Genomic DNA, 12,700 nt, shown 5'->3' on the forward strand with positions numbered 1-12,700 from the left:
TGTCTCATTGGTAATCATACCACATCTCCATATTTTTATAAATAACTTTTGATGGTTGGCTATTCAACTAACATACAAATAAATAATTTTAATAAGATGTCTTTTCAAGGAGGAGGAATTAGTGTTAATAGATATGATATTTCAGATGTGTTAATGCAGGTCTTATAATTTTTTTTAGTGCGATATAGAATTCATGATAATGATGGATGTATGTTTTAATACCTTTCGTCAGTTAGTCTAAATTACTCTGCTTCTACTGATTTTTCTTCTTCATAAAATTATAATATCAGAAGTTCGAGCAAAGAATGTTGGTTCTCTGTAAGTTAGCATGACTTGATTCACCGTTACACTATATCTTTTACACAAATGATCAAAGAGATGTTCCTGTTTTTCATTCTGTGTTCAAGTTTTGTCATTGATTTCTATTACTTATCATAAGCAACACATTTGGTGGCAGCATCTTAAATCACGTAAGATCTTTTAAGTGGAGGCTTGTTTTTTGGGTTACGCATAGGTCATTCTTCTGTGTAACAATTTGTCAATCATAATAGTTTGCATTTGTCTTCCTCCAACGATAGTGGTATCTGTCGTTTTTATTATATTTGATTGCTGTCATAGTATATCCTTTTTTTATTTTGAAATTGTGGTTCCAAATTTTTTAGATGCCTACAAAATGTAAGAACGAAATTCAAAAGTCTTTTATTATACAATGTTGAACTCAAGCAGTATGTTTGTGTAATCAATCCTTCCTTGTGTTTCTTAACCACAAATACTTGAATTGTGACATGTCTGAGCTATAAAAGAAAAAAACATCAGATATGATTAAAAAGATATGTTATTTTCAAACAAACTTTATTAAAAATATGTTTTTCATAAACATGTGCTACACCCACGGTAATCATTTCATACGCGTTTGTGCTACCAAAGGATTATGTTTATCAAACTTAGAACAACCATTTGCCAAGTAGTTAGTGCTTCGTTATTTGAATATTTTGAATGATAGTTTTGAATATATATTTTCATTTTGAAATATAATATAATTGTGCAGAAGCTAAAGTTAAACTCCCTAAAGGAAATTGGACTTGGACGGTAAAGGCTTTTCTATTAAAACCTTTTTGAAATGTAATTCTCTAACAATGTATTATACTTTTGGCTTTCAAAAAGGCGTAGCTAATAATAGTATTACAATAAAAACGTAATTGTATACATTCGTTTTCTACAATTTACGTAATGAATATATGTTAGAAGCCAATTAAGACTTAATTTTCATATGCAAATAAGTCACAATGGTCAGAATGAATTCGAAATATGTTTTTCGAGAGCAACCGTAAATTTTAAGTGCAGCATTGCACATCCGAGGACTGAATCAAATATCTCATTTATTATAGATTTTTTTTATCATGCTTTTATCTTGATCAATGCTTTAAACAATAACATTTTGGGAGAATATTGAAACAATGTGTTCTCTAAGTATATCTGTTTAAATTTTGTATGTAAAGAAGTTAAAAACGACATCATAATATTTTATAGATAATGTTTAAACGAAGAATGCAATCTAACGAAAGATTGCATATCCAAACATTAAAGTTGTTATTTTGGTGTATCTATACATTTTTAATCCAAGATATGCTTAAAAGTCGAAAAAAAAAGAAGAAAAGAACTTGTACAAAATATTATAATTTCGTCATGGCTTACTGTTATGGTAACTCATCAAATTTGAAATATGTTTTTATTTCTTGAACACGTATTATCATAGTCATGTAAAAGATGATTTAAGATCATTTATTATAAGTTTAAAATTTGCTCTAAATTTGGGTCTTAACAACCATACTCTTTAACATGAACATGTTTGCTTCTCCAGGAGTAATTCCATTTTGTTCATTCCTATATTTTTTTTTGATTTTTTTTTTTTTTTTTTTTGAATAGTTTAAAAATGTTTGCACTTTTAGAGATAACCATCTTACTTTTAATAACTTCAGAGCATTGGTCTTTGTTACAACTTAAAGTATCACAACAGGCAGAGCATAGCGTAAGATCTCCGTGGTCAGCTCTTCTACCTATAAACACTGTAGTATGAGTGCTTCTATATTCTTTCAAAATTGTATCACATATCTGCAAAATCATAAAACTTTCTGATATTGATCGAATAGTTCGCAAAACAAATGTATTACAGGAAGTTTTATTGTCTTTTAATTGGTTGCTGAAGGCCGTCAAATGTTGAATGTCGAACTTGGTATCTTAATTTCAAATAAAGATACAATGAATTTGAATTTTAATCTCAAACCTTAATATTTTACGTATAAAATTCGAGTTTTTATATTCAATATTAAAAATCTAAGGCTTACATTATTCAAACTGTATTGCAATAATTTACCCGAGCCTGAATATCTTTGAAACGAACTGTAAAATTACATAACTTGTAAATTTGGTCTTTACTTGAAAAATAGTAAAATACATGTATAAATCTTAGTGCATGACGTGTGTTTCCAAAATAAGACACTAATCAGTCACTCGAGACCAAACGTTTGAAAACGACTTCTTACCAATATTTATCCTCTATTTTCAAAATGTTTCTTCAATGAGATTGACGCCGAAGAGGACAATTAATTTGTTGTGCCTAAATGTTTGTTATTACGAAATCACTTTATCTCACTTAAACATAACTATCTATAATCAATATCGTTACACAAATCATATAGCTCTTCAACTGTTTTGGTTCTTATACATCCTTGGCTTTCAAATATTCGGATTTGAGCGTTCCTGATGAAGGTAAATCCAGAAAAGCGCTTCGGACGCATTTAATATATAGCGTGTTGTTTTCATTTTTCTATAGACTTATATAATTATTTGTTGTTTTGTGCAACTTTAGACGATCTCATACCTATTCAAATTGCTGGATGACTGTTTTCCTAAAAATCTGAATACATATTTATTTATTTATTTAAAAAGTATATATCACAAAACTTATGATGGCCTATATAGTCTGAGGGATTTGATACGAAGTGATACATTCTCTAACGTTTTAAAACAAATTTCAGCTTGTCTTCTACCTAAATACAAAAACTTACAGTTTTAAGCTCACATCCAAGTTCATACTTTAAACCACCACCAGTAAAGAGGGTATTGACCTTGCAAACCTATAATATATATATATTACGACAAACAATTCGACTGTATATAAACATAAGATTGGAAATGATATTAATATACTTATATTCTATTTTCTTTAGAAATAATGCTGCGTACCTTTTTTATTTAATAGTTTTATGTTTTGAACTTAATGTAATATCCTGAATTTATTTGACGATTCCTTAGAAACTACTTGTTTTAAAAATTTTATTTAATTTTTCAAATTGTAATTACCGATTTTGAAAAACTGAATTGACTGAAATTGATACATTATTTTTGTTATTTTGTTATTGTGTAATTTTAAAGGGTAAAAAATGAACAAATGGACAAATGTTTGTGTGCGATTAACTGGAATCAATAAATATTGCTTACCTCATTTGGTTGGCACTGTTGGTCAACAGAGCAATCTTTTGGATTACTGACTCTGTCACACACCCCACAGGTTGATCCTGCTGGTTGAGGATCTATAAATGTGGTAAAACAATGCTAGATTTTTAAAATCAAAATGTAGTTGTTTAAGTGAGTTCCGTTAAAAAAATAATAATATGCCAACATTGAAGGGGCGTTAACTACGAATTAGATAACAAAAATAAGATTTTTCAAAATAATTTTTATACAGCTAAAACGATGTGGAAGGTTAAGCTAGCTATTAATCCAGGTTAAACCCACTCTGATATTTAGCAAATGCCTGTACCAAGTCGGAAATATGGGAGTTGTTTACCATTCGTTCCTTCAGTTGTGTCATTTTTGAATTTAACTTGCAGTTCGGTATTTTTGTTTATACGTTTTTTTACATACATCAATAACATGAATCAATAAGAACTAGACAAATCGTCAGTATACGACTGCACGTGCCTGTCTGTCTGTCTGTCTATTTACATTGATGTTTATATCTGATTATATGTCTTTCGACTGTTTTCGGAGGTCATCTCGATTGATTATTAGATTTATATGGTGTCTGGTATAAAATTAAGGCAACAGTAGTATACCGCTGTTCAAAAGTCATAAATCGATTGAGAGAAAACATATCCGGGTTACAAACTAAAACCGTACGAAATGCTGAATCATTATAACGAGTTCTTGCACTGTTATTTTTTTGTTTTTTCTTGTTGACTTTTTGTAATTCTAATATAGGTTTTTGTATGTTATAAATCAATTATAAGAATTTGAGTCAAATCGATAAACATGGACTTGACAAATTATGCCCCTTTAAGTATCGTTAGACGAATTAAATATTCGAGCATTTTGTTGAACCACAACTAAAATAAATTGGAAATATTTTCTTTTCAAAGCTTTCATCCTGGCGACGGATTTCAAACATGTTGTTACCTATATAAATGTAAAGCCAGTTTACATGTAAGGATCTTACTTTAATTTTATATTAATAAGAGATTCGCGTATACACTCATTATTATGTATATTTCCTCTTGACATGCTAGAGAGTAAAAGCCCGACCAGTGAACTTTATTGACCATTTGTTTTTATGTGACTATTTGTCTTTATGTGACTGTTTGTTGTTATGTGACTATTGTCTCAATGTAATTATTTGTCATAATATTGTGTTATTTGCTTTTATGTGACTATTTGTAGTATATGTGAGTATTGTCTTTATGTGTCTATATGTGACTATTTGTCTTTATGTGACTATTTGTAGTTGTGTGACCATTGTCTTTATGTGACTATTTGTCTGTATGTGACTATTTTTCTTTATGTGTGTATTTGTCTTTATGTGACTATTTGTCTTTATGTTACTAATTATCCTTACGTGACTATTCGTCTTAGGTATATAAAAATAAGGAGATGTGGTATGATTGCCATTGAGACAACTATCCACCAAAATTCAGAAGAAGTATTTGTAAGCAATTATAGGCAACCGTACTGACTTCAACAATGAGAAAAAACCTAAATCGTATAGTCGGCTATAAAATTGATTGTTTGTCTCCATGTGACTATTTGTCTTGATTGTGTCTTGACTGTTTGTCTCCATATGACTATTTGTCTTTATACTATTTTTTGTTATGCCAACATGATTGCTCTATTGACCAACAGTGCCAACCAAATGAGGTAGGCATAACAAAAACACATATTTATGTGACTGTATGTATGCTAGTGTTTGTCTTTATGTGTTTATTGTCTTCTTGTGGATTCTAGTATTTATGTAACTAACTGTCTTTGTGTAACGAGTTGTTTTTAAGTTATAATGTGTCTTTTTATGAATTTTTGTCTTTATGTAGCTATTTGTCTCTTTAAGATGAGCGGTTCCTAATTTTACTGCAAAAGATGATCACTATGACAACTAATTTCCATACATTTGTCTTTTTGTGACTGTCTGTGTCTTTTTGTCTTAATGTGAATTTGTCTTTATGTGGCTATTTCTATTTATGTGGCAATTTGTCTTTATATGGACGTTTGTTTTTGTGTGACTTTGTCTTTAATTTATACGATGCCTTACAAAATACATATATAACATACCAGTACATGTTGAAGTATACAAGTAAGTAAAATTTATTTATCATAAAATAATAAAAAAAAAAACTCAGGAAAAAGATTTTGTCAAATTTCTGTTAAGCAGTATTGGTATTTAAAACAAAACAAATTTAGATATGAATAATAGATGTTAGGTAAACCGGAATGGGACAAAAGACCCCCATCCCCCCAAAACAATCTAGATGTCAACATACAGGCTTCAACAATACACAGGTTACTATTATATTGACTTATGTTTCACAGTTGTAAAAGTTGAATTACAATAAAAGAAAAAAAAACAAAGAACTACAGAATATACATGGTTTTACCCATAAGGTCAAACAAGTTAGAAATGTTATTATATTTTTCAATTACTTTAAAAGCCTACAAATTACATCTATGCCCACAATAAAACAGTAAAATAAAAAAGTAGCTGAATGACACCTAGTAAACTTTGTTATCTTTTTAAAATTATGTCAATGCATCAATTTGATAATGTACTAAAGCTGCAACGCCAAATTACTTTTCGGATTTCCTGCATATTTGGAAGTAACATACAAATTTATCTCTGAGACGCACTGTTTCTTTTCATACTTGCACCGTTTTAAATTAGTTTTGATTAAAACTAAGGGTTGAAATATGATATCTTATTGCATGCATCTCATTTTACTTGGAAAAATCAGAAATAATCACAGCTATTAATTTTTTCTTGATAATTAAAACCTACGTGTACATCCTCTAAAACAACTTAGGAATCTATTTGGTGATTATTTTGCTTTATGTCATATCTTTCAAAATATGTTTATAATACTTTCTTGTATGAATATGGTGTTTTTTGAAAATTTAACACTTGGACATTATTTACATTGATTTCTGGGGTTTTCTTGATTTATCATCATCAAGAACCAACAGGAATGATTGAGGGATGAGAGCTTACAGCCATGTTCAACACGCATTATTCTGTATGTGTCTGTACAAAGTCAGGAGTCTGTAATTCAGCTATTGTCGTTGGTTTCTACCTCCTCAATTTGTTCTTATTGTTCAAGCATAAATTAGGGCGTTGGTTTTCTTGTTTGAATCATTTCTTATATTTTCTTTTTGAGGACTTTTATAGCGTAATTGACGGTATGGGTTTTGTTCATTTTTTAAGACTGGACGTTGACTTATAGTTGCTATCTTCAACGAACTTTGGTTTCTGGTGGATTGTTGTCTCGTCGACAATCAATGCAAATCTCCTCGTTTTATATAGATATCACAAAAACTTGCTTCCAAGTCTGTGTTCTTAATTTATCTTGTCTGAAATTCAACCACTCATCGTATGTATAAATTTTTTTTTTTAAAGAATATATTTACTCTGATTGCATAGGTAACCGTTGCATGGGATTAATGTTGTACTGTTAATTGGATCATCACAGCACTGTGCACAAGCCACATTATCTCTTTTTCCAACTGCACTGGCTATCAAATCGCACACCTGAACAAAAAACAATCAAACTGAAATATGTATTTTGTCAATCTTAATATTATCATTTTCATTAGATATTTGTTCTGCGATGGAAAAATGTTAATCGTCTCCTCATATGTGAAATTGCAGTGTTCACTTTCTTTTTATTTTCCAGAGAAACACATATTCAAGAGGTAAACCAATTTGGAATTTATACTGTGCCAACTGATTACGTTTGATACATGAAATCAAGGGAAGCGTTTCGATTAAAATGCAAGATATGTCAGACCTTGGTGTAACTATTATCATTTCAATAATACATAATCCTATCTGAAAACAGCTAGCCGCCTATATTAAGAGGCAAGTGTTTGAAGGGTCTCTTCATTCTACGATCGTCATCATAAAAGATTCTATTGTCATTGATTCAATATTTTGTTTTTATATAAATCTGACTATATAACCATTTGTATCATGTTCTTGATTTTTACAGGTTCATCTGGATGTGTCAACGGAATCTACGAATGATGATGCATATATAGCACCAGTCGACAAATCTTGCACTAGTACCCCAATTATGATCTGAAACGATCATTTGGATCCTAACAGCTCATAAAAGACGGAACAATAAATTATTATTTCATTTTTAGTTTTAATACCAAAATTTATGATAAAAGAGATGATTTTTCATTTCCTATTGTTAATTATCCATTTTTAAATTGTGACGTTCCCTTGTCACCATCTTATGGTGTTTATATATCTCAACTTGTTCGATTCGCTCGTGTATGTAACAACGTATTTGATTTTAACGAAAGAAATCTCTGTATTACTGAAAAATTATTTCACCAGGGTTTTCGATATCCCAAACAAGTCAAAACATTTACTAAATTTTATCATCGGTACAAGGACATTATTCGTAAATATAAATCAACATACAGACATCTTATACGTTCAGGTATTTCACATCCAATCTTTTATGGTGATTACAAAGCACAAAAATGTCGACATTCACCTAAAAAGCTAACCAAACCTTTAAACAGACTTATTCAGAAGGGATATAATTACGATACTGTTGTCAGGTCATTGAAGATGGCATATTTTGGTATTAATATTGATTCATTCATAGGGTCTTTGCATTGGAAATAAACTTATTTGTTCTAAAACCAGTTGTTGGCATGATACGGGTTATGTTCTTCTCATATATTTTATGATGGTATGATACTAAACCCCTAACGGGAGGGATTGTACTTGATTTTCATATGATGAAGACATAATCTTTCAATCACTTTAATTGAAGTCTGGAGCTGGCATGTCAGTAACTGCTAGTAGTCCTTTGTTAATTTATGTATCATTGTCATTTTGCTTAGTTTCTTTTGTTACCTATTCTGACATCGGACTCGGACTTCTTTTAAACTGAGTTTTACTGTGCGTATTGCTGTGTGTTTGTTTATTCTACATTGGCTAGAGGTAAAGGGGAGGGTTGAGATCTCACAAAACATGTTTAACCCCGCCGCATTTTTGCGCCTGTCCCAAGTCAGGAGCCTCTCGCCTCTGTTAGTCTTGTATGTTTTTATAATTTTAGTTCATTTTTATGTTTTGGAGTTTAGTATGACGTCCATTTTCACTGAAATAGTACACATTTTTATTTAGGGGCCAGCTGAAGCTCGCCACCGGGTGCGGAATTATCTCGCTGTGTTGAAGACCTATTGGTGACCTTCGGCTGTCTTCTGTTTTTTGGCTGGATTGTTGTCTCTTTGACATATTCCTTATTTCCGTTCTCAATTTTATTTAGGTCAATTTTCAGACTTAAATTCAGTACTGTTCAGACAATTTAATTGCAGTCAATTAAGATCTGTTCAGTAGTTGCTATTTACCTGTACACATCAATAACATACTCAATTGTCTGAAAAACTACTGAACATTACTGAATTGACAGCAGTCGAATTGTCTGAACAGTACTGAAATTACTGCAGTGGATGATTCTGACAATTGACAAAAAATGAACCTGATTTAGTATTGTTCAGACTTTGCAGAGGCAATTAAGCTCAAAATGACTGATTAAGACTAAAATTCATCTACTAGTGTTTTCTTACTCCGTTTTGGAGATCATCATTTTTTGTAAAATAAGTTGTTTAACTTAAAAACATGCATGCTTCCTTCATAAGTTATGAAATCCAAACTGTTTAAAGTCATTTCGAGATCTACCAACAGGATAATTCCTACCTGTTTAGATCTGCATCCAGCTGAAAATACAGAGGTTAGATCAGGGAGAATAGTCTTGACGAGGAAACATTGCTGAAAAATGCACTTATTGTTAATTCATGTGGTTACTTATGAACCGTGAATACATAATGTATATAAAATGTAACGAAATTGGTCTTCAATGCTATTAGATATTTTACATACTTCAAATTACTATATTTGAGTTCTTGTATAATGCAGCCTAAAATAAATCAAATATATATATATATATATATATATATGTTACAAATTTTGTCATGTCAGGGGCTTTTACAGCTGACTTTGCGATATGGGTTTCACTGATTATTGAAGGCCGTATGAAAATAGCGGCAGTATAGTCATGTCATTATCGTGTTCAAAATCATTTCAACCGTAAATATAAAAACTTGTCATAGATCAAACAGTTCTGCTTTTGTCGTGTTTAGTTATAAAAGCAAGCGGATATCGAAAATTAATATTTTATGTTCAGTAAGTAAAACAAATATAGTCTTTGTGATAAATCGTTCATTTTCTTTGGTTTAACATGTACAAAAACCATTAAAGTACATCGCTGTACATCTAAGCATTGTTCAAATATGAAATAGAAATAAATAAATAAAAATAAAAACAATCATTTAAAAAGTGTCATCAAACTCAAACCAGACATACATGCAATTAAACCAAAGAACCAATAAAATCTGAATATAAAATCTTAATTGTAGTTTATGATTTTATTTCTTTTTCAATCATATTTCGTAAAATATATTAATATTCGGCGCTTTTTTTTGTATTTTTGTTTAATTGTCTTCTCAGTCTCATTGTTATTATTGTACAAGTGAAGTATCTTTTTTGTATTGTATAAAATGCTTTGATCAATGCATTACCTCAGCGTTGTCTTTGCATGACGCTTTTTGTGTAAGACAGTCTGTGATATTAACAGCTCTATCGCAAAACAAACATGTTAATCCTAAAAAATAAAAATATAATCAGATTTTCAAATTTAGTTATTTCTAATACAAAATTGCATACTTGTATTATTTGTTTTGTTTTTTTTTCCTAAAATACTAAGTAATTAATCAAAACTTCAAGTTACCAATATCTATAACACGTCTGGATCTGCTCAGTAGCTAGAACAAAACATTATTTTTTCAGACTATGTAAGTTTATTGTTTTAAACCGTTCAACATTGACGATTATATGTCAATTTTGTAACCTTCCGAGTCTTTACAGAAATCGACATTGTATAGATGCGACTTGCAAACAGTACACCCAAATGAACTGTGGCTCAAACAGTAACATGAAGGTAATTGTTGACTCACAATAAATGGGGACACCAGGAGACGATATAATTATACGTAAATCCCTTTGGAGTGGTCAGATTGATTCCGGAATATTCTAGTGAGGAAACTGGGATTCGTTTAGGTCCGGAATATTCCGTAAAGAGAGAACGGGGTTCACTGGGGATGGAATCGGGATTCAGCGAGAGGGTAGATCGCTTCGTACATCTGTATTTGTAAAATAAAAATCATTGTAGGATATTGAGTTGTCTTGTACAACAAATATATTTAGTTGATAATAATGATCACGATATAAAATGACTTCATTTTGACATCGATGTATTTTCATTAAGCTTTGCAAAGCATTTTGATCTGAATTCAAAGGAATGACTGCAATCTTTCTAACGTTTGTGAGAATTATTCAGTAAGACTGCAACATAACCGTCAAATACATCAGGGACAAAATGAGTGTTATAATATATACGCGTTTGATTGAAATAGAATTGGAAATTGGATCTGTTAGAGATTTCTTGGGAAATGTTTTCGTTTGTAAATTTTACTGATCTATGAATATATGTTAAAAAGTTAAATCACAAAAATACTGAACTCCGAGGAAAATTCAAAACGGAAAGTCCCTAATCAAATGGCAAAATCAAAAGCACAAACACATCAAACGAATGGACAACAACTGTCATATGCCTGACTTGGTACAGGCATTTTCTTATGTAGAAAATGGTGGATTGAACCTGGTTTAATAGCGCTTAACCTCTCACTTGTGTGACAGTCGCATCAAATTCCATTATATTGACAACGATGCGTGAATAAAACAAACAGACTGAGAGCTGAAATTATCCATCACAGATAGATCTTTATAAAAAGTTTGACCATAGTTTATTTCTTTTTATAGCAATAAAGGATTGGCTATTAGAAATGCACAAATAATACACATTGGAATATCCAGTACTTATCATTTTGTTCGCTATACATTTGACATGATAAAATGGGACCCTGTCAAATCACTCTTTGATCAATCCATAAAGTCGTATTCGGAACAATGAATGTTTACCAGATAAACTGTAGAGTGTAAGGAAATTAGATACTTTGAAACAAAAATAGGGAGACGATAGCAAGCGGGTAAACAAACATAATAAGTCGGAAAAAATAGACACCATAGCAAAAACAAAACAAAACAAAACGTTAAAAAAGGCAAACGATAGTTTACTAAACACTACACAGAAACTAACGATTGAGTTACATAAACAAGACCAAAACCGATGATAAAGTCAGGTATGCTCCAGAAGGGTAATCAGATCATGTCCCACTATTGACATTAATCATGTTAGTAAAAACAGGGAGATATGCCATCAAAATAGTCACCAAACATTGAAGTGTTCAATTGAATGACATCAGATATATCGCGGAGGGTAAAGTCAAGAATGACTGCCAGGTTCTTTTTATTTTCTTTAGAACACGTTGACGCGAAGAGGTTCCTCATTGAATGCCAATTGTCTTTAAAAAAAAAACACAAAACAAGTGTATTAAAATTCAAGCATCTTAAAAGAGGGGCGAAAGATACAAAAGGGACATTCAAACTCATAAGAAGAAAATAAACTGACAACGCCATTACTAAAAAAGAAAAAGACAAACAGGCAAACAAAATTACACAAAACACAACATAGAAAACTAAGGACTGAGCAACAGGAACCCCACCAAAAACTGGGGGTGATCTCAGGTGCTCCGGAAGGGTAAGCAGATCCTGCTCCACATGTGGCACCCGTCATGTTGCTCATGTTAGTACAAACCCGGGAATAAGTCTAATTTGGTGATCACATTCGGGAAAAGGGAACGGGATTGTAGTTACGACATTAGGCACATAACCGCTATCATCTGTGAAACGGATATTCGGTAACGGCCAACCAACTCGTGATGGCGTCCGTAAAATTTACGAAGGGATGATTTCAAAATGTCAGTTTCAGAGAACTGTTTTGCTTGACATGCTTGATCCAGAGTGGGTTTTTTGATGAGCGCGACTTGTCCCTTCCTAAAAGGAAATTTTTATATCGGGTATTTGCAATTCCCTTTTCGAATCTTTTTATTTGACGCAAATGGTACACACATATATATAACATCATTTTTTTTCTCAGAAATGTGTATCTGTAAAATATGT

General features: G+C 31.2%; 1 protein-coding gene across 1 annotated transcript in view; it reads right to left on the reverse strand.

Annotated features, from left to right (window-relative positions):
• Positions 1-717: 717 nt before the first annotated feature.
• LOC127708048 (uncharacterized) overlaps positions 718-12,700 on the reverse strand; it is a 68,298-nt gene continuing 56,315 nt past the window's right edge. Inside the window, exons 7-10 of the mRNA XM_052212843.1 lie at positions 3,502-3,593; positions 3,069-3,137; positions 1,965-2,112; positions 718-794 (exon numbers count right to left, since the gene is read on the reverse strand). Of these exons, the coding sequence (XP_052068803.1) occupies positions 760-794; positions 1,965-2,112; positions 3,069-3,137; positions 3,502-3,593 (344 nt within the window). The 3' untranslated portion in view covers positions 718-759. The remainder of the gene's footprint in view (positions 795-1,964; positions 2,113-3,068; positions 3,138-3,501; positions 3,594-12,700) is intronic.

Source organism: Mytilus californianus, unplaced genomic scaffold (assembly GCF_021869535.1).
Source record: "Mytilus californianus isolate M0D057914Y unplaced genomic scaffold, xbMytCali1.0.p SCAF_7, whole genome shotgun sequence".
Lineage (NCBI taxonomy): Eukaryota > Metazoa > Mollusca > Bivalvia > Mytilida > Mytilidae > Mytilus > Mytilus californianus.